The sequence below is a fragment of the Protopterus annectens genome, chromosome 16.part0 (genome assembly GCF_019279795.1).
Source record: "Protopterus annectens isolate FY-2018-M chromosome 16.part0, PAN1.0, whole genome shotgun sequence".
In the NCBI taxonomy this organism is placed as follows: Eukaryota; Metazoa; Chordata; order Ceratodontiformes; family Protopteridae; genus Protopterus; species Protopterus annectens.
Genome location: NC_056750.1, coordinates 685,252,447 through 685,279,199, shown reverse-complemented (window position 1 = coordinate 685,279,199; position 26,753 = coordinate 685,252,447). Strand labels below are relative to the sequence as shown.

The 26,753-nt window shown below is 43.6% G+C and overlaps 1 protein-coding gene across 4 annotated transcripts in view; it reads left to right on the top strand.

The window, feature by feature from the left end:
- Positions 1 to 26,753, top strand: part of LOC122790442 (discoidin domain-containing receptor 2-like) — a 1,000,047-nt gene that overhangs the window by 917,711 nt on the left and 55,583 nt on the right. For all 4 annotated transcript variants that reach the window (XM_044057975.1, XM_044057974.1, XM_044057973.1 and 1 more), the window contains one exon: positions 9,603 to 9,837. In XM_044057975.1, the coding sequence (XP_043913910.1) occupies positions 9,603 to 9,837 (235 nt within the window). The remainder of the gene's footprint in view (positions 1 to 9,602; positions 9,838 to 26,753) is intronic.

The window sequence follows — 26,753 nt, the reverse complement described above, 5'->3', positions numbered from 1 at the left end:
CCTATCTACTAGCTCGAAAGTCTTTCATTGGCTGGGCTAAGATGGTATCCCACAATACACTGCTCCACATTCCCAGATCTCGTTTGCCGCTTGTAGAGCTCGGACGTGGTCTCGACTTGGCTGTGGCTAAGTATTGAAAAAGTCTTCTTTTTTGTGGAAAATTTTTTGCTAATTCTTGGCTAAAATAATTCTGTTATTCAATAGAGTGGTTCTTAGTGGTGTTGCTGCATTGTTTTTGTAGTATGCGAGTGTGTTGTGTGTGGTATCCCTTACACCCTTGGGCTAGGCCCGTTTAAGTTAGAGGACTTAGTCCTCCTCATGTGCTTTCTTGGTTAGTTTTTTCTTAATTTAAGTTGAGAACCGTTTTAATTAGAGGTTCTCCCCTGTGCCTTGTGTGTGTTCTTTCATGTTTCTGCTTTCTGTGTTAGCGGTTTCCCACCCTTTTGGTAGTGGCTGCTACTATTTGTTAGAATGTCGAAGGAACAAAAAGAGCATAAGCCCTCGGGCTTTAAAAAGTGTACTAAGTGTGCCTATAAAATGTTTTTCACAGACGGGCACTCGGTCTGTGTTTACTGTCTTGGAGCCATCCATCTTCAGGAGTCGTGCAGTTTCTGACATGCCTTTAGTCCTCGGGTGCTTCAAGAGAGGAAAAACAAATTGATCCCAAAGGGACTGCTAAAACCGTCCTTTGAGGAGGATTTAGCTTCGGCTCCCAGCTCCCAGTCGAAGTCTAAATCCTCCAAATCCAAGAAGAGGTCGCTGGCTCTATCTATTGTTTTGGAGCCACCTTCTAAAATTTCCATTGTGGAATCTGCTTCCTCAGCTCCACCGACTTTGGGGCCGCAGGAAGTAACTGTATTGACTGACTCTGCGGCCGCTCCGATAATTTTGTAACCGATTTGGAGCCGGTCGCCAAGTTTAAGGCAAGCTTCTCCATATAGGAGGTCTGCTTCTCCATCCATTTCCTCCAAATCCTCCGGGCTTTCCGATTTGGATGTAGATAGGGTGGTGCAGAGGCTCCTACAGTCACCGGTGTTGGCCAAACTTTTCTCGGCTCCGACCCAGTCGGCTCCGGAGCCAGCTCTGTTGGTTGTACCTGCTATTCCTCCTCTGAGCGCATCCTTGTCGTCGGAGCCAGTAAGATCCGCTCCGAGGGACGTTCCTGTGCCGGCGCCGATCCCCCAGCGGGGTTTATCGGTGTCAGCATCGGCTCCGACCCTGTCGGCTCCATCCACAGGGTTCGAGACTCGGGTCTCCTCTATCGGGCCCAAGGGGGATGTCTCGGAGCACCAGCCGATGCTGAGCCTTCCCCTTGGTGCCTCGGCGGCGGGGACTCCGGTCCCGGTCATGGCCTTGGAAGGTGGTCAGTCCTCCGATTCGGGAGGTCCCGCCTTCGAGGCTATGTGGAGCGCGCTGGCTAGGTCAGCTACTTCTCTTGGATCGGTCCTTCCGTCCCCTACAACACCGGCGAGAGCTTCTGAAATCCACCTATCCTTGGACAGCAGGGCGCAAGGGCCTAAGGACACCCCCATGAGTGGTCCCCTTCTTTCTGAGGGGCCCCCAGAGTCTGTGCCTGAGGAACCCCCCAGAAAGAAAGCTTGCAAGAGGAAGCACATAGACTCCCAGGACGAGTCCCTCACTTCCGATACTGACTTCGAGGAGTGGGAGGGGTCCCCTAAGTCTTCCTCTGAGGATGTTTCGTTCTCCGATATCCTGGAGATCTTGAAACAAAGAGGAGACTGGCCTTCCAAAACCCCCTCCGAGGAGGAGTCAGTATTCCTTAAGGCCTTTGGCGCCCAGCCCTCCGCCTCCTGGCTGTCTCCACCCTTCGACGAGCTCCTGGACCTTATCTGTCGAAGGGTGTGGGAGACTCCTGACTCTGTGGAGCTGGTTCCTCGATGCCCCAACAAATTTTTGTCTGCTTCCCAAGGGAAAGAATTTTTGACAAAGGGAGTTCCGGTAGATGCTATGGTGGTGGTGGCTGCCACACAGAAGGAAGTTGCTGAGTCTTCCTCTTCGGTCCATCCCCCTAACAAGGAGTCTAGGACGATGGATCAGTACGGGAAGCGTACACTGTCTTCAGCGACCTTTACCTTGCGGTCGCTGGATTATTTGTCTCATTTCACACGGCTCCAGAGAGATCTCCTTAAGGAGTTAGGAGATACTCTAATGGGTAACGTACCTGAGGCTGTGACTCAAATGGTCAACGCTCAGCTCTCTACCCTCAACTCCATTGCTAACTCGTCCATGCAACTGATTTCATACGAGGCCAAGGGAGCTAGTAGGGTGGCTAGTTCAGGGGTGGCCCTCAGGAGGCAAGCCTGGCTACGCCTATGTCATTTTGCGGAGGCCTTTAAGTCTTCCTTTACTGATTCCCCCTTCGATGGTTCCTCCTTGTTTGGGACCAAAGTCAAAGACACGCTCACCAGGTGCGAGCAATTGGGAAAGACCTTGTCTGCTGTTGGAGTCCATTTTTCCCTCCTGTCGAGGCCTTATCCCAAGGCTCAGCGAGGGGAAAGATGTGGTTCAAAAAATCGCAAAGGTCCTTTCCTACCACACAGGGTGAGACCCCCCCCCCCGAGGCAGGGGAGGGGGGTCATATTCAGGGAGACGTCGCCCCAGAGGCAGAGGGGGCCCCCGCAATTCGGGGGACCGTGATTCCTTCCTCGGTTCCCCATACTCTCATTCCTGAGGGTGTGCCCGGCTGTGCTTCTCCGGAGCCAGTTGGGGGTCGAATCTCCCAGTATCCGGAAGCCTGGGTCAACATCACCCAGGACAGATGGGTATTAGGGATAATCGCCGGAGGTTACACCATTCCATTTCACTCCACACCTCCTCCTGTCAAAAAGATCCCAGACGTTCCAGCCAGTCAAAGGGGTCAGGCAGCATCAGAGGTTTCTCTGCTGCTAGAAAAAGGAGTCATCCAACCAGTCCTCCCAGACCAGATCAGATTAGGGACTTACTCGAGATTCTTTTTGGTGCCAAAAAGAACGGGGGACCTGAGACCCATTTTGGATCTCAGCCGACTCAATCATTATGTACACAAGTCCAAATTCCGGATGGTCACGCTGCAATCAATTCTCCCGTTATTGGGAAAGGAAGTATGGATGTGCTCCATCGACCTGAAGGATGCTTATTACCACATCAAAATGGACAGAGCATCCAGATGTCATCTACGCTTCCGTCTGGGAGCCAGGCACTTCCAGTTTCGAGCCCTGCCCTTTGGTCTCACCACAGCCCCCAGGGTGTTCACCAAGTGTGTGGCAATGGTGACAGCTCACTTGAGACGTCAAGGATTCCAGGTGTTTCCTTACCTATCCGCCCCCACCAAGCATCTACTTCTTCAAAACAGAGATACTGTTGTCGATCTTTGTCACCAATTAGGCATCACAATAAACTGAACAAAATCTGCCTTGCTACCCTCACAGCATGTCTTATTTATAGGAGCAGAGTTGGACACTATTCGGTTGACAGCATTCCTACCTATGGAAAGGATCACAGGATTACAATGACAGGTTTGGATGATGATGCCTCTGGCACGCGTGAGGGCAAGACTAGTGCTTCAGTTACTGGGGACAATGGCATCCACTATCATGATGGTCCCGTTAGCAAGGTTGCATATGAGGATCCTACAGTGGCTCCTATTCGCCCAATGGTCCTTTCAAAGACTACCACTATCCCATCCAATCTTGATCACAGGCAAATGCAAGCAGGACCTCAGTTGGTGGCTATGCACCAACAATTTAGACGTAGGGAAACCCTTTGTTTCACCCAACCCGGTAGCCACACTGACCACGGACGCCTCCCGGATAGGGTGGGGGGGCATTATCTCGTCAGGATGGTCCAAGGCATGTGGCAGGAGCACGAGATAGACTTGCACATAAATGTCCTGGAGATGAGGGCAGTGCTTCTAGCATTGCAGGTGCTTCAAGATGTCCTCCCCTTAGGGACTATTGCGATACATTCGGACAATATGTCAGTGGTGTGGTATCTCAACAAATAAGGAGGAACCAGATCGTACCCACTATGCAGGGAGGCCATGAGAGTGTGGAATTGGGCAATGGCTTCCCAGTGGGCCTTGGTGGCAACGCACATCCCAGGGAAAACCAATGTGATCGCAGACAAGGCTAAGCAGGGTGATCCTCATGCCCTACGAGTGGTCCCTGAACCGCCAGGTGGCAGACAGCATATTCAGCAAACGGGGTCAACCTTGCTGCGACCTTTTTTCCAGCCCTCTCAATGCGAAATGCAGTGACTACTTCTCGCTGATCCCCCCACCGGGGGGATCTCCAAGGGACGCTCTGGCGCACAATTGGCCCTCTGGTCTGCTGTATGCTTTCCCTCCATTCCCCTTATCTCGAGGGTGATCCAGAAAGTGCTATCCTTGGGAAGCAGATTGATTCTGATCGCGCCACACTGGCCTAGACAAGTATGGTTCCCCTTCCTTCAACCTTACATCGTGAATGCTCCTTGGACTCTGGACCCTCGTCCGGACTTACTGACACATATGTCGGGACAGCTCCACTCTTCCCTGGAGACACTCCGGCTGACCGCCTGGCTACTCCACTTCCATCCATAGTCAGGTGTCATGATTTTTCTCCTGATGTAGTCCATATTCTTTCGTCCTCTCATAAGCTGTCCACTAGGAAGATCTACTCTAACAAGTGGAAAAGGTTTTCAGTATGGGCCCAGTCAAAAGGTATTGACCCCTTCATGGCTCCCATTGACTCTGTTTTGGAATTTTTGTCTCATTTATTCTACAAGGGTCTGCCTCAGCCACCATCAAAGTTCAGCTAGCGGCTATGTCCAATTATCATGTGGCTTATGAACCTAGCTTAATGGCACACAGCTTTCATGAAAGGTACTCTTCTCCTTCGTCCCCCTGTATCTCAACCTGTTATGCCCTGGGACCTCAATTTTGTTCTGCAGGCCCTCACTCTCCCACCTTTTGAGCCCGCGGCTTCCTGCGATTTAAAATTCCTTACATGGAAATCTACCTTTCTGATAGCTATTACATCGGCCAGAAGAGTATCAGAACTCCAGGCCCTATTAGTCAAGCCCCCATATTTGATATTCCATAAAGATAGAGTCTCTCTCAGACCGAACCCGTCCTTTCTTCCCAAGGTGGCTTCCTTATCTTATATTAATCAGTCCATTGAGCTGCCGGTTTTCTTCCCCAGCTTCTCTAATAAGGCAGAGTACCAGTTTCACCTGTTGGATGTTCATAGGCAACTACGCTTTTATCTACACAGGACTACAGCATGGCGGAAGTCAGACCAGCTCTTCGTTTCGTTCTCGGAAAATTGCTTGGGGTCTGCGGTCTCCAAAGTCACCATTGCTAGGTGGATAGCTGGTTGCATCTCCTTTATTTACCAGGCAGGGGGAAAGAGCCTGCCTTTTCCAGTCAGAGCACACTCTACCAGAGCAGTTTCCACTTCCACGGCCTTTCAGGCTAGGTTATCCATGCATGATATGTGCGGCTGCAACATGGGCTTCTCCTCATACGTTTGTTTCCCATTACAAATTGGATGTGGTGTCCAGGTGCAGGTCATCTTTTGGCTCCACAGTACTCAGGAGTATTTTCCATTGAGCCACCCAGGATGTAGGTGCTAGGGACGCTGTCCCACAAGTGAAGAATGTAGGCGAGATAGGACTACATAACATCAATTAGTTATGTACTCACCATAACGCTAGATGTATGTAGTCCATTTCGCCTCACATTCTTCATTACCCACCGTCCCCCACGCCTGGAGGATTTGGAGGATCCCCTGGTATACCTCGTATCACTAGTCCCTTTGGACAATTTGTTGGACCTCGTTGTCATGAGTATGTGTGTGTGTTTGGGCGATAGATACGATTTTTCTGTTGGCAACAAACTAGATCTGGGGATGTGGAGCAGTGTATTGTGGGATACCATCTTAGCCCAGCCAATTAAACACTTTTGAGCTAGTAGATAGGCTGAGTCGGAGCCGACATTCGGCTCCGAACCCACAAGTGAAGAATGTTGTTTTTGGCTGTACTTTGATTTGTTTTTAATTTTTACACCAATTTTCAGGCTAATTTTAATAGGATCCTAGGGGTAAACTAGCAAATTTAGTCAATATGGAGGGAGCCAAATTATTGTGGGGACAGCTTAGAAGCAAAACTTTACCAAATTAAAAAGTAAATGCTTGGGACTCGAACACTGTGTGAGTGTAAGGCTGATTCAAGATATTATAGCGCAATCTAGTGGCAATTGGCTAGATCCCTGCACTACTGTTGTGCATACACCTTTAAGCCTCAACAGTTTACAAAAACTAAATTGTAATTCAGCTATTGCAATAGAAAAGCTGGAGGGAGTCAGGCTCTTGCTTCCCAGAGGTTTTACTTAGTTAAGATAGCCAGCTTCAGTGGAGAAGGTAGAAATTGCTTTATGCAGTTAATCTCAGGTGGGGGTGGCTGGTCACGCAGGAAAGAAACCTGTGCAAATTGCTGTGCAGGCACAACGAACAGAGGGGTAGGGAGGGTACAACAGCTACAGGACTCTAGTACATCCTTTATTTTAGTCACTTATTTCATTTGTTGACTAGGTGAATTGGCTGATCATGTTGGACCATTTTTGTTCAAAGCTGAAAAGGCACAAAGGAGAAAATAAGCATAAATCTAGTGTAAGTGTACTGTGAGGTCCTAGTGTAAGTGTACTGTGAGGTCCTAGGATAAGTGTACTGTGAGGTCCTAGTGTAAGTGTACTGTGAGGTCCTAGGATAAGTGCACTGTGAGGTCCTAGTGTGTAAGTGTACTGTGAGGTCCTAGGATAGAGCAGTACATCAGATGTATGTCATTGTTATAGTCATGCAGTACTGAGCACATCATACAGAAAATGTGCTGCTTGTAGTAAATAACATGATTCATTTACATTGAGTGTTTTGGTCACATTGACTGCAAGGGTGCTTTATAGCAGCCTCCTTTGTGGTGTGAACTAAGGAACGTGGCTTATTTTGCCAGATTGCTGTACATCAGGTGCCATCTCATCCCATTTAATTAGACAAAATGTGATTTCCTCAAAATATTTTTGTCTTTGAGAGGATACACACACACACACACACACACACACACACACACACACACACTCAGTCCGCCTTGTATATACACACACACTCAGTCCGCCCTGTATACACACACACACACACACACACACACACACACACACACACACACACACACACACTCAGTCCGCCCTGTATACACACACACATTCAGTCTGCCTTGTATATACACACACACTCAGTCCGCCCTGTATATACACACACACACACACACACACACACACACACACACTCAGTCTGCCCTGTATACACACACACACGCTCAGTCCGCCCTGTATACACACACAGACACACATATACACACACACACACACACACACACACACACACACACACACTCAGTCCGCCCTGTATACACACACACACACTCAGTCCGCCCTGTATATATACACACACACACACACACACACACACACACACTCAGTCCGCCCTGTATACACACACACACTCAGTCCGCCCTGTATACACACACACACTCAGTCCGCCCTGTATACACACACACACTCAGTTCACCCTGTATACAGAAGGAGATCCCCTGCATCTCCTACTGTGTTATATGTTGAAGGCTGCCACGTTGTGGGGGAATTGCAAGTTGCTCGATGCAGTGATTTGTATCATACGCATTGTTGCAAAGGGATTATAGGAGACATCTGTTGACTAGGTGAATTGGCTGATCATGTTGGACCATTTTTGTTCAAAGCTGAAAAGGCACAAAGGAGAAAATAAGCATAAATCTAGTGTAAGTGTACTGTGAGGTCCTAGTGTAAGTGTACTGTGAGGTCCTAGGATAAGTGTACTGTGAGGTCCTAGTGTAAGTGTACTGTGAGGTCCTAGTGTAAGTGTACTGTGAGGTCCTAGTGTAAGTGTACTGTGAGGTCCTAGGATAAGTGCACTGTGAGGTCCTAGTGTAAGTGTACTGTGAGATCCTAGGATAAGTGTACTGTGAGGTCCTAGGATAGAGCAGTACATCAGATGTATGTCATTGTTATAGTCATGCAGTACTGAGCACATCGTGCAGAGAATGTGCTGCTTGTAGTAAATAACATGATTCATTTACATTGAGTGTTTTGGTCACCTTGACTGCAAGGCTGCTTTATAGCAGCCTCCTTTGTGGCTTGAACTAAGGAACGTGGTTTATTTTGCCAGATTGCTGTACATCAGGTGCCATCTCATCCCATTTAATTAGACAAAATGGGACTTCCTCAAAATATTGTTGTCTTTGAGAGGATACACACACACACACATACACACACACACACACACACACACACACACACACACACACACACACACACACTCAGTCTGCCCTGTATACACACACACACTTAGTCTGCCTTGTATATACACACACACTCAGTCTGCCCTGTATACACACACACGCTCTGTCCGCCGTGTATACACACACACACACTCAGTCCGCCCTGTATACACACACACACACACACACACACACACACACACACACACACACACACACACTCAGTCCGCCCTGTATACACACACACACTCAGTCTGCCCTGTATACACACACACACACTCAGTCTGCCCTGTATACACACACACACACACACACACACACACACACACACACACACACACACAAACTCAGTCCACCCTGTATACAAACACACACTCAGTCCGCCCTGTATACAGAAGGAGATCCCCTTCATCTCCTACTGTGTTCTATGTTGAAGGCTGCCACATTGGGGGGAAGAACAAGTTGCTTGATGCAGTGATTTGTATCATATGCATTGTTGCAAAGGGATTATTGGAGACATCTGCTATTTGTTAATAGAGTTCATGGGTTGATCCACGGTCCACGCTCAGATATGCCCAGTGCAGCAAGGGCAAGGGAAAATTCAGTATATAGATAATGTTTTGTATGTGTATGTTTCTTCTCTGACGTTTTGTGTGGCAGTTTTCTATGTACAACAGGCACTGTACTGCATATAAGTTGCTTGGCAAAACAATTAGTATTCACGTCAGTAAATCAATGGCACTTTCAGGGAGCTCCAGTTCACTGAAGGCTGTATGCTCAAAGCCACAACTGCTGAACCCTAAACTTTTTAAACAGGTACGACTCCCCCTGCACCACCATGAGGGGGATCTCTTGGCACTTATTTATATAGACCTCAGTGTTGCTCAGCAGCTGGGTACACAGCCACCTCTCATGTGCTGAAATTGGCATTCACTGAGTTTGTTTTATACAGTCATTAGCTGAAAGAGTACTCACTTCTTTGGCGTGCTCCTAGCCTTTAAACCGTGGGTCCCAAGCTTTGTTAGAGCAGCATATGAGGGAGTAGTTCAGTGTGTGTGTTGTGATAATGATGAATATTGTGGGGTACACATATGCACCCTTCCTGTCCCTTCTGTGTAACACTAGAAATCATTGTGGTGATTATGGAACCTTTGATGCTTGTTTCTGTGGCGCTTCATAACAAAGATCACTCGTTCAATAATGACTGATTTATTATAGGGAATGTTCTGACATAATGTACTTTGCCTTTCTGTTTCCAGCTATCGTAACTTGCTACACATGGCCATACAGATTGCATCTGGGATGAAATACACCTCATCTTTAAACTTTGTGCATAGAGACCTGGCAACTCGAAACTGCTTAGTAGGAAACAACTACACTATCAAAATTGCAGACTTTGGCATGAGTCGAAACCTGTATAGTGGGGATTATTACCGAATTCAGGGCAGAGCTGTATTACCTATCAGATGGATGGCATGGGAAAGTATCCTGCTGGTAAATATAATGTTACTGATTTTATTTTTTTAATGTATGCGACCTGCGTTTTGCCAAACTGATCAAACTCTCAAATTGGTTAAATGAAAGTAGACTTATTGCTTTTCTTACAAATATATGTTTCACATACTGCAATTGAAAAAAAGCAAAGTTTTTGCCGTAAGTGAATGTCAGGAAATTGCCCAAATGCGTAAAAACATTTATCAAGCTGTGATTTTGTTTGTTAAAATTAAAATTTATTTGTAAACAGATGCATTACTACTATTTTGATGTTTTCAGTCTAGGTACTGCAGTACAGCAGGTGTGTTGACACTCTGCTTCTTTACAGAAAATAAACCCCCCCACCCCAACAGATGGACACACATGCACACGCATGCATGCATCCTTATCTTTAAACACTCAAGACCAAAGAAGTAATGTATTACATGCAGAAACCTGTGATCTGGTCCTGTTGTATCCTTATAAACCCAACAGGGTCTGTTCTTCTATACATAGAAGCATAGATTTTAGTCTGACATTTCTTATACCTGGGGATTAGCATTTTGCCACACATCTTTTAAAGTTTAAAACTATGTTAACAAGTCTCAGTCTGTTAAAATTGGCAGACTTGGAATTCCTGCTAGTGTCTTTCTCATTTCGTGCAACCTTTAACTGTTTTATGTAATTTTTATGTTTTAATTTTTTGGATACCCCCTTCTCTGACAGCTGGCAGTCATATTTTGTTTACAGAGATCACTTTTCATTCTATAGTATAAAGCTATTGTAGTCTTAAACTGTAAGAAAAAACATATGACTGTTAAACAATTTTCATGAAGGTATATTTATTATTTTTTACCTCCATGAACCCTATACCCATCATTGTAAACAAATTCTTTAGACCAACTAAACACTGTTTTAATAGTTATTTGCATACCACTGAAAACATTGTTTTTTCTTTCAGTGGTTTGCCGATCATATGACAGTATCAAACTAAACTAACATGGTGTTTGGATAGAAAGAACATCAAAGCTGATTTTTTAAATGGCAGTTTGAAGCATCAGATAGTTTTCACCCTCCGCAGCTTATCATAAACTCGTATTCAAAGGGTGGTATTCATATTTCCAAGACTGACACTTTTGGAGCAGTTTTCAAAGAGCGCCAGTATGCGAATATAGCAATTGCTGTTACTTCCATTGATTATGGAAATGTGAAAGCTTTTGCAAGAAAATGCCCACTTGTGTGAAATTCATAACGTAGATGAAGTTAATCCTTAAGTGTATGCAAATTACTACGTGAAAATGCCCACAGTTTGACCACAGCTACCGAAGGCCTAGTGACATTAATTTGTTGACATACACACTCCAGTATTACTGAGATTCATAGAGATAAGTGCAACTTAGCCTAATTTGCATGCAACATGCATAAATGAGCCTGGTTTTATGTGAATAAGTTGAATACCATTGTATTTAGTTGTGAACCCTCAAGTTATGGGGCAAATGTTTTGGGAAAGTGCATAGTTTATCAAGTCAAATAAAAATAGCAATAAGGTTAGTAATTAATTATTAAGAAGCAGTGCATATTGAATTTCTAAAACACTTATTAATTAGGGAATTGTGTTTTTTTGTGAATGTCAGATGCAGTTGATTCATGTTCATAGTGATGACATGGGAATTCAGGACAGTAGCACTTTAAGTACATGGGGAAGTAGTACTAATTGAGATGATAAATGTTCGCAATACTTGTTTGCGTTTATACTATGTGGAATATTAGTGCATAATCTGAAATGAGTGAAGTTTGATGTACTGCATTTTTACCAGTGCATTGTGTTGTCAGGATACGTGCTTTACTATGGCTTTTTTGAGTGTCACTCATGAATAAAAAAATCATGTCAGTCTGAATACAGATAAGTAGTAGCGGAAGGATACAACTGTGTTAGTAATGACATAATATGGTAGTGTAACAAGTGTTTGCAGTTCTGTTATGCATTTGAGGATAATGCAACAGAATTCTAACTGGGTGAAGTTGGACTTGTATTAGGTGTTCATGAATAGGGGTATAATCACCATAAATGTTTTTGCCAGATGTATGATTTATTTGTGATGAACTGCTTTCATTGCTGTGTTTTAGCTGTTGAGTGAGTCAAGCTTCAGTACATAACTTTTGCGGGTTGTTTTAGGTAAATTAAAGATGAACAGCAGGGAATCCAGACAGGGAAAAAAATGATTAAAGCCATGAGGAGAGTGTCTTCATGGACTGCACAGTAGATAGAAAAGGCACAATTCCAACTTTTGTAGTGAATCTGCGCACTGAGTAGAAGCACATCAAAATAGGACTATAAATCATAAACAGGACTTATAAGCATACAAGGTTTTGCATCATTTCTCACAATTATCTCATTCTTACTAGCTTTGCATAAGTTATTCACAGTCATGTATTAGCAAAAATGGCCTATATGCATCGTGCCTTTGCTGCGTTTACACATGAACACACAGATTGCCTTAATGTGTTTGCGTAATGACTATAAGTACTACTCAAACATTCTGTGTTGCATTTTGCACTTAAATTCTGTTGTTTTTGTAGCGGTTGACAATAAAAAAGCCACACTGCTACCACTGCACTAACAACTAAAAAAAAAACATACAAAAACACAGAACTAATGCCTGTCAAGTCTGACTGTTTAATGCAGCATTCGGTAGAAAGTCATTTTAGTTCTTTCCTACATTCATAAGCAGATTAAAGATGTTTGTGCCCATGTCTTTGTGTGTGCATACGTGTCAGACAAGTCTTTGGCTATGGATTCCAGAATTCTCTACAAGATATGAAAAGACTGAAGTGAATTCCCATTTGACGATTGTTTTTTTTTTTTTTTAAAAGGAGTTTCAATTGCCTTTAAACATGCAGACAAGCCAAAGCAACTACACACGAAGCTGGTTTATAATTTAATTTACTAAGCATTACAAGATTTCACTTTATGGTCAGTTACATTAGATAGTAAAAAAAAAATATATGAACTGCAAAATTCATTTATTTATTTATTTTATTTATTTCACATTTGTTAACCGAGTTATTCCAACTGAGTTTGCAAACCCTTTTTCAGTGGAGACCTGAGCGGAAAAGCCCCAGCAAAGATAAGTAAAGATAAAGTGACAAATATTAAATAATCACAATACAAAATAATTTTAAAACAAAAAAGGTTAACTATTTGCATAGCATTGATAGTAAGCAACCCATTTTCAGTGGAGCCGTAAGGGGAAAGAGCCCCAGCAAACATAAGCAAAGATAAACATACAGGACAAAAACTATTAAAAATAACAATGCAGATAAGAAATTAATTATAAAGAGAAAAACAAAAGAAAAAAATATGAACATAAAGGATTACACTGATAGCAGTGATCTAAAATTTACTACATACTACTACATACAACTTTCTGGTTTAAAAGCCCGCATTTGCGCTTGTTTGCCACCTTTCCTGTAATTAGTCTAGTCCAGAAACAGATTTGCGGTATCCAGGACTGTTTGTAAGCTTCTGAGCCCCCCAAACCTTTCTGTGTTGGAGGGAAGCCGTCTAGCTTATCAGTGGGAGTGGTAAGCACTAGGCAGCCTATCTACCACAAGATCATGGTGCAGATTCTTAGTTTTAGTACTTGAATGTGCTTATTCGTGCTCAGCACTTGTTTAGAACTTGTTGTTAGCACTAAATGAGCTGCAAATTACTACAGCACTCAACCTTCCTCTTTACCTGGAGGAAAACCGTTTTTGTACTTACTTTCCTCACTTGCTTAGAGAAAAACAGCTTTTATACTCACTTTTCTCTCTTGTCTAGAGGAAAGTCGTTTTTTATTCAAGCATGTCCAAGGGTCAGCTCCCAGTGTTCTCTCCTGTCTATCTGATGAGTCTGGGCATCTTGGGGCAATGTAGCAATTGCCTCATTTACACAGACAACCCTCTCCTCCTACCACCAAACACCAAAACCTGTGAGAGATGCAGTTATCTAGACAAACTGGAGGTAAAGCTGTCTCCAACCAAGACTGAACTTGACAGTCAAGAGGCGAAGGTAAACATTTGCACCACACCACGCCCCATACATAGTCCCACTAAACCTACACCACCAAAATCTACACACAGAAACACAAAAACATTCACGGAGGCTCTCAATAATAATCTACACAAGCAACAGAGACTTCCAAAGCAGAAACGCAAGCAACTCCACCCCCCAACACAACCCAAATGACACATAGCCCACAGACTCAGTGTGCCACACAACCACAGCCCATAAGGCAAGACAACGTACCCAACACACTAGTCATACGTGACTCTATAGTCAGGCACACTGATGTCCCACTCACCAGGCTAAACAAGGAGAAAGTTACTGTCAGTTGCCTGTCGGGTGCCAGGATCCACCACGTAACCCACGCACTCAGGTCACTCCACAACAAGTACAAATATGACTTGTCATTGTCCATGTTGATGTGAATGACCTGAGACGTACCTCCTTGGACTACATGAAAAGAGACATGAAAAATTTCTCCGATCTTGTAGCCTAGGCAGGTATGACCCTAGCCCTGAGTAGCATCCTGCCATCACACAGAATTATACCGCAGTACAAGAACAAAATGATTGACTTCAACAATTGGCTAAGCTTCTGGTGTCATTCTAAGGGGATCCAGTATCTGTCTGCCTGGGACGACATGGTCGACAGACCGTGATGCTTTGCCAGAGATGGCCTGCACCTGTCACACCTGGGATTCTGGATACTGGATAAGGCTCTTGCTGCCCTTATAGTGCCTTTTTTAGGCAAGGATCAAATGACAAATGTACCACCGTAACAGGAACAGGCAAGCAAAAACTGAGGGTAATGCTGCACAATGCTAGAAGTCTAAATCTCAAAATGCACTCCCTTGAGGCACTCCTTAAAATGGAGAACATCAATATCTGTGCAGTTACTGAGACCTGGTTCAAGGCTTCAGAGAGCACCCCTGCATTACCAGGCTATAACCCATACCACACTTTTCGGCCACCTAACCTGGACCGGAACACCAAAGGCCATATTCATTAAGGATATCCACACCTCCAGGCTAGTTGCTCAGCATAATGCATCCGGGGTTATCCAAGCGCAACTAACTCTGGGCAAAACTGCAATCCAAATTGTAGCTTGCTACAAATCCCCCACTATGCCCCAGGATTCCCAGGTCTATATTATATCCTTGAACGCTTAAAAAATCGAACACTGATTGATCAAACTTATTTTCACGAAACTGCAAAATATCGAAGCAGCAGAAACTCAAATTTTTTACTAGGGAAAGAATTTGGTTGTCCGTTTCTGTTGCTTCGGTATTTCCAGTGTTATGGTGGAAAGTTACTGGTCGGATTCAGGTAAGTGTGCGATTGTGTGGATGTGAGTGTTAGGGTGATTTAGGTGAGTTAGGGTTAGGGCTCGGGTTAGGTGTGTGTGCGATTGAGTGGACATGAGGGTTAGGGCGGATTTAAGTGAGTTAGGGTTAGGTTGCGGGTGAGGTGAGTGTGTGATAGTGACGGACCTTAGGGTTAGGGTTTTGGTTAAGGTAAGTGGGTAGTTAGTGGTGTGTGCATAGTTTAGTGTAGGGTTAGGTATCAGATTTTAGGTGTATGTGTGTGGATTTCTGTTTGTTTGGTGTGCTTGTGTTGTGTGTATGTGTTTTGGATCAGCGATTTATTTTTCCCTGGGAAAAAAATCGCTGATCTGACAGTTCGAGATTGTAAGCTTTCGCTTAAGTTAGGTCGATCAATCAGCGTTTGCTTTTTTAAGCATTCGATGATATAATATAGACCCGGATTCCCACTACTCTTTTCTGGATGCACTGTAAAATATTAGGATTCAACCAAACACCCAAACACCGTAATAATGGGCGATTTCAACTACCCCACCATTAACTGGGAAATCTACTCATGTACCAACTCCTTCACTCAATGCTTTCTGGAATTCATAAATTCCAATGCCCTGGATCAACTTATCCACACCCACACCCACACCAGGAGCAACAATATCCTAGACCTAGTCATTACCAACATGAGTGACCAGTGTCCCACACCTGAAGTCAACTCCTCGTTGGTCAGATCCGACCATAAGCTAATCACCTGAGATATCCATATCCCACCCCCACCCACCACTAAGGAAATCACAGTAAAAAATTTCTTCAAAGCCAACTTCATGCTTCTTAAGACAGAAGTGACTAACTTCATGACACCCATGCAGATGGACAATACAGTTACGACTGCTGAATCATACACAGATGCACTCTATAAACACTTACACGAGTGCATGGATCGTGCCATTCCAAACAGAACCAAGACGCTATCCTCCAAAAAAAGGAAGCCATTCTGGTGGTCCCCTGCCATAAACAAATTGTACAAATGAAGGAAGAAACTGTTGCAAAAGAGAGTAAAATCCTGTGAGTGGAGGAGTTCCCTGGTCAGCCTCAGTAAGAACCTGAAATCCCTTATAACATCCTCCAAAGCTAGCTACGAAAAGAAAATCACCACTGATTCTAGGGACAACCACAAAGCAGTCTATAGCTATGTCAAGAATCTTAATGGCAACACCCAGATCTCCTCTGAGTTACAGCACAATGGCATGAAATTTACAGAACTAACTGATATTGTCAGCGTCCTGGCAGATAGGTTCAGGGCTGACTTTACCCCCCTCTCACCCCCTAAGGGGCCATTATCTATACAGGAAGAATGCAGAGTCCCTGTAATCACAACTATGTAGGTAAAAGCTGCACTCTCTAAAGCCAAAAACATAGAATCCATAGGAGTGGACAACATCCCAGGCTGCGTTTTACATGAACTTCAGAACGAACTGGCTCCCCACCTAAGCACCATGTTCAATCATAGTCTCATTTCAGGCTTTGTACCCACTGAATGGCACACAATAACAGTTATCCCACTCCACAAAGGGGGGAGCCACCACTGATATCGGGAACTATCGCCCTATTAGCCTGACGAGCTTGGTCTGCAAGGCCATGGAATGTATCATCATGGAACTCATAAACAAAGACATTGGTAACCTCCAAACTCTGGACCCCGCCCAGTTCGGATTTGTGAAAGGCAGATCATGTCTTCTGAACCTGATTGACTTCTTTGAGGCAGTCACCAAAGCTGTAGACGAGGGTAAAATGGTTCAGACAGCCTATCTTGACCTCACCAAGGCTTTCGACACCATTCCCCATTCTGGAATTATAGCTAAACTCACTAAACTACGTATAAATCACTACGTCACAAGATGGGCTGCCAATTGGCTCGCTGACAAAACCCACACTGTAAAAGTTGCAGACTCCAAGTCTGACTTCAAACTAGTGATAAGTGGAGTACCACCGGGCTCAGTCCTGGGACCTCTCTTGTTTGGTATCATCTTCTCTGAAGTACAGGCTAATGCAGAAGGCCTTTGGCTAACGAAGTTCGCAGATGACAGCAAACTTGGAGCCATAGCTGAGTCCCCAAATGATGTGGACATCCGACAGAAGGGCCTCACTGAGACAGATGCCTGGCGTCAGAGCCATGGCCTCAAGCTCAATGCCAAAATGTGCATTGTCATCCCCTTTGGTAAAAACTCTGTACCTATGAACTACCACATAGGTGGCAGTCTACTTAATGCCGAATGTGTGATGAGTCCTGGGGACCCAGGTGGACAGTTGTCTCTCCTTTGATAATCACATCACCACAATTGTTAGGAAATCCTTTAACGTGGCACACCATCACAAAAGGGTTCTCATCTAGGAAAAAAGAGGTCATTGTTCCCCTCTACTTGACACTCATTAGACCCATTATAGAGTACAGTGCCCCTTTTGGAATGTACCTCACAAGACATCTGCAGCATCTGGAAAGGCCACAGAAGTACCTCACAAAGAGGATTACTGGCCTCAAACAGATGCACTACACTGACCGTCTCAAAAACTCCAGCTTTACTCCGTAGCATATAACCATGTTAAATATTGTAGTCTTAAACTGTAAGAAAAAACATATGACTGTTAAACAATTTTCATGAAGGTATATTTATTATTTTTTACCTCCATGAACCCTATACCCATCATTGTAAACAGATTCTTTAGACCAACTAAACACTGTTTTTAATAGTTATTTACATACCACTGAAAACATTGTTTTTTCTTTCAATGGTTTGCCGATCATATGACAGTATCAAACTAAGCTAACATGGTGTTTGGATAGAAAGAACATCAAAGCTGATTTTTTAAGTGGCAGTTTGAAGCATCAGATAGTTTTTACCCTCCACAGCTTATCATAAACTTGTATTCAAAGGGTGGTATTCATATTTCCAAGACTGACACTTTTGGAGCAGTTTGCAAAGAGCGCCAGTATGCGAATATAGCAATTGCTATTACTTCCATTGATTATGGAAATGTGAAAGCTTTTGCAAGAAAATGCCCACTTGTGTGAAATTCATAACGTAGATGAAGTTAATCCTTAAGTGTATGCAAATTACTACGTGAAAATGCCCACAGTTTGACCACAGCTACCGAAGGCCTAATGACATAAATTTGTTGACATACACACTCGAGTATTACTGAGATTCATAGAGATAAGTGCAACTTAGTCTAATTTGCATACAACATGCATAAATGAGCCTGGTTTTATGTGAATAAGTTGAATGCCATCGTATTTAGTTGTGAACCCTCAAGTTATGGGGCAAGTGTTTTGGGAAAGTGCATAGTTTATCAAGTCAAATAAAAATAGCAATAAGGTTAGTAATTAATTATTAAGAAGCAGTGCATATTGAATTTATAAAACACTTATTGATTAGGGAATTGTATTTTTTTGTGAATGTCAGATGCAGTTGATTCATGTTAATAGTGATGACATGGGAATTCAGGACAGTAGCACTTTAAGTACATGGGGAAGTAGTACTGATTGAGATGTGATAAATGTTTGCAATACTTGTTTGCGTTTATACTATGTGGAATATTAGTGCATAATCTGAAATGAGTGAAGTTTGATGTACTGCATTTTTACCAGTGCATTGTGTTGTCAGGATACGTGCTTTACTATGGCTTTTTTGTGTCACTCATGAATAAAAAAATCATGTCAGTCTGAATACAGATAAGTAGTAGCGGAAGGATACAACTGTGTTAGTAATGACATAATATGGTAGTGTAACAAGTGTTTGCAGTTCTGTTATGCATTTGAGGATAATGCAACAGAATTCTAACTGGGTGAAGTTGGACTTGTATTAGGTGTTCATGAATAGGGGTATAATCACCATAAATGTTTTTGCCAGATGTATGATTTATTTGTGATGAACAGCTTTCATTGCTGTCTTTTAGCTGTTGAGTGAGTCAAGCTTCAGCACATAACTTTTGCGGGTTGTTTTAGGTAAAATAAAGATGAGCAGCAGGGAATCCAGACAGAGAAAAAATGATTAAAGCCATGAAGAGAGTGTCTTCATGGACTGCACAGTAGATAGAAAAGGCACAATTCCAACTTTTGTAGTGAATCTGCGCACTGAGTAGAAGCACATCAAAATAGGACTATAAATCATAAACAGGACTATAAGCATACAAGGTTTTACATCATTTCTCACAATTATCTCATTCTTACTAGCTTTACATAAGTTATTCACAGTCATATATTAGCAAAAATGGCCTATATGCATCGTGCCTTTGCTGCGTTTACACATGAACACACACAGATTGCCTTAATGTGTTTGCGTAATGACTGTAAGTACTACTCAAAAATTCTGTGTTGCATTTTGCACTTAAATTCTGTTGGTTTTGTAGCGGTTGACAATAAAAAAGCCACACTGCTACCACTGCACTAACAACTAAAAAAAAACCATACAAAAACACAGAACTAATGCCTGTCAAGTCTGACTGTTTAATGCAGCATTCGGTAGAAAGTCATTTTAGTTCTTTCCTACATTCATAAGCAGATTAAAGATGTTTGTGCCCATGTCTTTGTGTGTGCATACGTGTCAGACAAGTCTTTGGCTATGGATTCCAGAATTCTCTACAAGATATGAAAAGACTGAAGTGAATTCCCATTTGACGATTGTTTTTTTTTTTAAAAAACAGTTTCAATTGCCTTTAAACATGCAGACAAGCCAAAGCAACTACACATGAAGCTGGTTTATAATTTAATTTAGTAAGCATTACAAGATTTCACTTTATGGTCAGTTACATTTGATAGTAAAAAAAAATATATGAACTGCAAAATTCATTTATTTATTTATTTTATTTATTTCACATTTGTTAACCGAGTTATTCCAACTGAGTTTGCAAACCCTTTTTCAGTGGAGACCTGAGCGGAAAAGCCCCAGCAAAGATAAGTAAAGATAAAGTGACAAATATTAAATAATCATAATACAAAATAATTTTAAAACAGAAAAGGTTAACTATTTGCATTGCATTGATAGTAAGCAACCCATTTTCAGTGGAGCCCTAAGGGGAAAGAGCCCCAGCAAACATAAGCAAAGATAAACATACAGGACAAAAACTATTAAAAATAACAATGCAGATAAGAAATTAATTATAAAGAGAAAAACAAAAGAAAAAGTATGAACATAAAGGATTACACTGATAGCAGTGATCTAAAATTTACTACATACTGCTACATACAACTTTCTGGTTTAAAAGCCCGCATTTGCGCTTGTTTGCCACCTTTCCTGTAATTAGTCTAGTCCAGAAACAGATTTGCTGTATCCAGGACTGTTTGTAAGCTTCTGAGCCCCCCCAAACCTTTCTGTGTTGGAGGGAAGCCGTCTAGCTTATCAGTGGGAGTGGTAAGCACTAGGCAGCCTATGTACCACAAGATCCAGGTACAGATTCTTAGTTTTAGCACTTGAATGTGCTTATTCGTGCTCAGCACTTGTTTAGAACTTGTTAGCACTAAATGAGCTGCAAATTACTACAGCACTCAACCTTCCTCTTTACCTGGAGGAAAACAGTTTTTGTACTTACTTTCCTCACTTGCTTAGAGAAAAACAGCTTTTATACTCACTTTCCTCTCTTGTCTAGAGGAAAGTCGTTTTTTATTCAGGCATGTCCAAGGGTCACCTCCCAGTGTTCTCTCCTGTCTATCTGATGAATCTGGGCATCTTGGGGCAATGTAGCAATTGCCTCATTTACACAGACAACCCTCTCCTCCTACCACCAAACACCAAAACCTGTGAGAGATGCAGTTATCTAGACAAACTGGAGGTAAAGCTGTCTCCAACCAAGACTGAACTTGACAGTCAAGAGGGGACGGTAAACATTTGCACCACACCACGCCCCATACATAGTCCCACTAAACCTACACCACCAAAATCTACACACAGAAACACAAAAACATTCACGGAGGCTCTCAGTAATAATCTACACAAGCAACAGAGACTTCCAAAGCAGAAACGCAAGCAACTCCACCCCCCAACACAACCCAAATGACACATAGCCCACGGACTCAGTGTGCCACACAACCACAGCCCATAAGGCAAGACAACGTACCCAACACACTAGTCATACGTGACTCTATAGTCAGGCAAACTGATGTCCCACTCACCAGGCTAAACAAGGAGAAAGTTACTGTCAGTTGCCTGTCGGGTTCCAGGATCCACCATGTAACCCACGCACTCAGGTCACTCCACAACAAGTACAAATATGACTTGTCATTGTCCATGTTGATGTGAATGACCTGAGACGTACCTCCTTGGACTACATGAAAAGAGACATGACAAATTTCTCCGATCTTGTAGCCCAGGCAGGTATGACCCTAGCCCTGAGTAGCATCCTGCCATCACACAGAATTATACTGCAGTACAAGAACAAAATTATTGACTTCAACAATTGGCTAAGCTTCTGATGTCATTCTAAGGGGATCCAGTATCTGTCTGCCTGGGACGACATGGTCGACAGACCGTGATGCTTTGCCAGAGATGGCCTGCACCTGTCACCCCTGGGATTCCGGATACTGGATAAGGCTCTTGCTGCCCTTATAGTGCCTTTTTTAGGCAAGGTTCAAATGACAAATGTACCACTGTATCAGGAACAGGCAAGCAAAAACTGAGGGTAATGCTGCACAATGCTAGAAGTCTAAATCTCAAAATGCACTCCCTTGAGGCACTCCTTAAAATGGAGAACATCGATATCTGTGCAGTTACTGAGACCTGGTTCAAGGCTTCAGAGAGCACCACTGCATTACCAGGCTATAACCCATACCACACTTTTCGGCCACCTAACCTGGACCGGAACACCAAAGGCCATATTCATTAAGGATATCCACACCTCCAGGCTAGTTGCTCAGCATAATGCATCCGGGGTTATCCAAGCGCAACTAACTCTGGGCAAAACTGCAATCCAAATTGTAGCTTGCTACAAATCCCCCACTATGCCCCAGGATTCCCGGGTCTATATTATATCCTTGAACGCTTAAAAAAGCGAACGCTGATTGATCGAACTTATTTTCACGAAACTGCAAAATATCGAAGCAGCAGAAACTCAAATTTTTTACTAGGGAAAGAATTTGGTTGTCCGTTTCTGTTGCTTCGGTATTTCCAGTGTTATGGTGGAAAGTTACTGGTCGGATTCAGGTAAGTGTGTGATTGTGTGGATGTGAGTGTTAGGGTGATTTAGGTGAGTTAGGGTTAGGGCTCGGGTTAGGTGTGTGTGCGATTGAGTGGACATGAGGGTTAGGACGGATTTAAGTGAGTTAGGGTTAGGTTGCGGGTGAGGTGAGTGTGTGATAGTGATGGACCTTAGGGTTAGAGTTTGGGTTAAGGTAAGTGGGTAGTTAGTGGTGTGTGCATAGTTTAGTGTAGGGTTAGGTATCAGATTTTAGGTGTATGTGTGTGGATTTCTGTTTGTTTGGTGTGCTTGTGTTGTGTGTATGTGTTTTGGATCAGCGATTTTTTTCCCGGGGGGGGAATCGCTGATCTGACAGTTCGAGATTGTAAGCTTTCGCTTAAGTTAGGTCGATCAATCAGCGTTCGCTTTTTTAAGCGTTCGATGATATAATATAGACCCGGATTCCCACTACTCTTTTCTGGACGCACTGGAAAATATTAGGGTTCAACCAAATACCCTAATAATGGGCAATTTCAACTACCCCACCATTAACTGGGAAATCTACTCATGTACCAACTCCTTCACTCAACGCTTTCTGGAATTCATAAATTCCAATGCCCTGGATCAACTTATCCACACCCACACCAGGAGCAACAATATCCTAGACCTAGTCATTACCAACATGAGTGACCAGTGTTCCACACCTGAAGTCAACTCCTCGTTGGTCAGATCCGACCATAAGCTAATCACCTGAGATATCCATATCCCACCCCCACCCACCACTAAGGAAATCACAGTAAAAAATTTCTCCAAAGCCAACTTCATGCTTCTTAAGACAGAAGTGACTAACTTCATGACACCCATGCAGATGGACAATACAGTTACGACTGCTGAATCATACACAGATGCACTCTATAAACACTTACACGAGTGCATGGATCGTGCCATTCCAAACAGAACCAAGGCGCTATCCTCCAAAAAAAGGAAGCCATTCTGGTGGTCCCCTGCCATAAACAAATTGTACAAATGAAGGAAGAAACTGTTGCGAAAGAGAGTAAAATCCTGTGAGTGGAGGAGTTCCCTGGTCAGCCTCAGTAAGAACCTGAAATCCCTTATAACATCCTCCAAAGCTAGCTACGAAAAGAAAATCACCACTGATTCTAGGGACAACCACAAAGAAGTCTATAGCTATGTCAAGAATCTTAATGGCAACACCCAGATCTGCTCTGAGTTACAGCACAATGGCATGAACTTTACAGAACCAACTGATATTGCCAGCGTCCTGGCAGATAGGTTCAGTGCTGACTTTACCCCCCTCTCACCCCCTAAGGGGCCATTATCTATACAGGAAGAATGCAGAGTCCCTGTAATCACAACTATGTAGGTAAAAGCTGCACTCTCTAAAGCCAAAAACATAGAATCCATAGGAGTGGACAACATCCCAGGCTGCGTTTTACATGAACTTTAGAACGAACTGGCTCCCCACCTAAGCACCATGTTCAATCATAGTCTCATTTCAGGCTTTGTACCCACTGAATGGCGCACAATAACAGTTATCCCACTCCACAAAGGGGGGAGCCACCACTGATATCGGGAACTATCACCCTATTAGCCTGACGAGCTTGGTCTGCAAGGCCATGGAATGTATCATCATGGAACTCATAAACAAAGACATTGGTAACCTCCAAACTCTGAACCCCACCCAGTTCGGATTTGTGAAAGGCAGATCATGCCTTCTAAACCTGATTGACTTCTTTGAGGTAGTCACCAAAGCTGTAGACGAGGGTAAAATGGTTCAGACAGCCTATCTTGACCTCACCAAGGCTTTTGACACCATCCCCCATTCTGGAATTATAGCTAAACTCACTAAACTACGTATAAATCCCTACGTCACAAGATGGGCTGCCAGTTGGCTCGCTGACAAAACCCACACTGTAAAAGTTGCAGACTCCAAGTCTGACTTCAAACCAGTGATAAGTGGAGTACCACCGGGCTCAGTCCTGGGACCTCTCTTGTTTGGTATCATCTTCTCTGAAGTACAGGCTAATGCAGAAGGCCTTTGGCTAACGAAGTTCGCAGATGACAGCAAACTTGGAGCCACAGCTGAGTCCCCAAATGATGTGGACATCCGACAGAAGGGCCTCACTGAGACAGGCGCCTGGCGTCAGAGCCATGGCCTCAAGCTCAATGCCAAAATGTGCATTGTCATCCCCTTTGGTAAAAACTCTGTACCTATGAACTACCACATAGGTGGCAGTCTACTTAATGCCGAATGTGTGATGAGTCCTGGGGACCCAGGTGGACAGTTGTCTCTCCTTTGATAATCACATCACCACAATTGTTAGGAAATCCTTCTACGTTGCACACCTCATCACAAAAGGGTTCTCATCTAGGAAAAAAGAGGTCATTGTTCCCCTCTACTTGACACTCATTAGACCCATTATCGAATACAATGCCCCTTTTGGAATGTACCTCACAAGACATCTGCAGCAGCTGAAAAGGCCACAGAAGTACCTCACAAAGAGGATTACTGGCCTCAAACAGATGCACTACACTGACCATCTCAAAAAACTCCAGCTTTACTCCGTAGCATATCGCCTACTCTGAGGTGATCTCTGCCTAACATATAAAGCTATGTCAAACCCAGAGCTGTTGGACATGCTACACCTAAAGAAATCCCAATCCCTCCGAGCTCTACGCTCTAGGGACCTAAACCTTGTCACCACAATAAACAGGACATGCTGGAGGGATAGATTCCTGTCCCAGAGACTTCCTATACTCTGGAACAACTACCCATCTAAGTCGAGCAAAGTTCCTCATTAGCACTCTTCAAGAAAAATCTTGATGAGTGGATGGAAAATAGGAAATACACCCTGGGGATCACTTCTGTGGCTCTGCCCAACAGGGTCACAGGAAAATAACTTCTTTGGGTGGCATAAGCCTGTGGCTCTGCTCAACAGGGTCACAGGAAAATAACTTATTTGGGTGGCACAAGCCAGGGAACCTTGTTGGCTAGGCTTACTTAGGCCCTTGGGCCGATAGCCTAGTATCTACCTATGAACCTATATGAGAGTAAAAACAAAAAGTTGTTCAAAAGAAGGACAATGTATAGACATTGATAGGAAGTGGGGGTAGGTAAATAGTGTGGAGAAATGGGAGGGGGAGAGAAATGAGGGGGCTATAGTCAGGCTATAATAGTAGAGCTGAGGGTTTAGAAAGTTAGTTTAAGCAGAAGTTATTAACTGAGAAAGAAAGTTAGGAGATGCAACAGGTTATACAGTAGAACAGACTAAGACTCTGTGTGGTCAAGGCAACAACATAACTTCAAGATTAGTAGGTGGTATTTAAGCTCCTTTTTAAAACAGGGAAAGGACAGGTTGGATCTAATATGGAGAGGGAGTTTGTTCCAATTTAGCGAGACAGAGTGTTTGTAAAGTAGTTTGCCAGTATTCCTAAGCCTGTGTTTGCTCTTGTTTTCCAACTTTCTGAGCGGTGCCAAAGTCTACTCTTCAATTTTTTTCCCTTAGATCTGCTAGTTCTCTCCCCTCCTGCACTTTTGCTAGCTTATTAGTCTAGCACTTTACCAGACTTCTTGTAGCAATTATTGTAGCACACAAAAGTGCTACAGGCACTAAATGTTCTACAAGGAAACAGCTCCAGTACTTATTATTAATGCTCACCCCTCCAGGCATGTCTGAAGGTCAGTTCCCTGTGCTTTTTCCTATTAACCTGGTGAACTTGGGCATCCTGAGGCAATGTAGCAACTGCCTCATGTACACCGACAACCCTCCTCTTACCTCCCAACACTCAGACTTGTGAGAGATGCACTTGTATATCCAAATTGGAAGCCATGCACTCTCCAGCCAAGACAGGAATAGCTGGTCAAGAGGAGAAGGTCATCACTTAAACCACACCACATGGAACACATAGCCCTCCAGAACACACACCAGCACTGCCTTCACATAAAAACACAAACCACACCCTCACATTTTCAGAAGCTGTCAATAAACATCTACCCAAACAGCAGAGATGCACTCGACCACCACAACACAACACTAATCATGAGACACACAATTCTGCTAAACAATGTGCCACTCAACCAAAGTCCCTAAGTTAAAACCGCATGCCCAACACACTAGTCATAGATGACTTGATAGTGAGGCACACTGATATCCCACTCACTAGATTGAATAAGGAGAAAGTAACAGTCAGCTGCCTGTCAGGTGCCAGGATCCACCACATAAAGCACGCACTCAGGTCCCTCAACAACAGGTACAAATATGACTGTCATTGTACATGTGGGTGTGAATGACCTGAGACGTACCTCCATGGACTACATGAAAAATGACATGGAGGAGCTCTCGGATTATGTAGCTCAGACAGGTATGACCCTAGCCCTGAGCAACG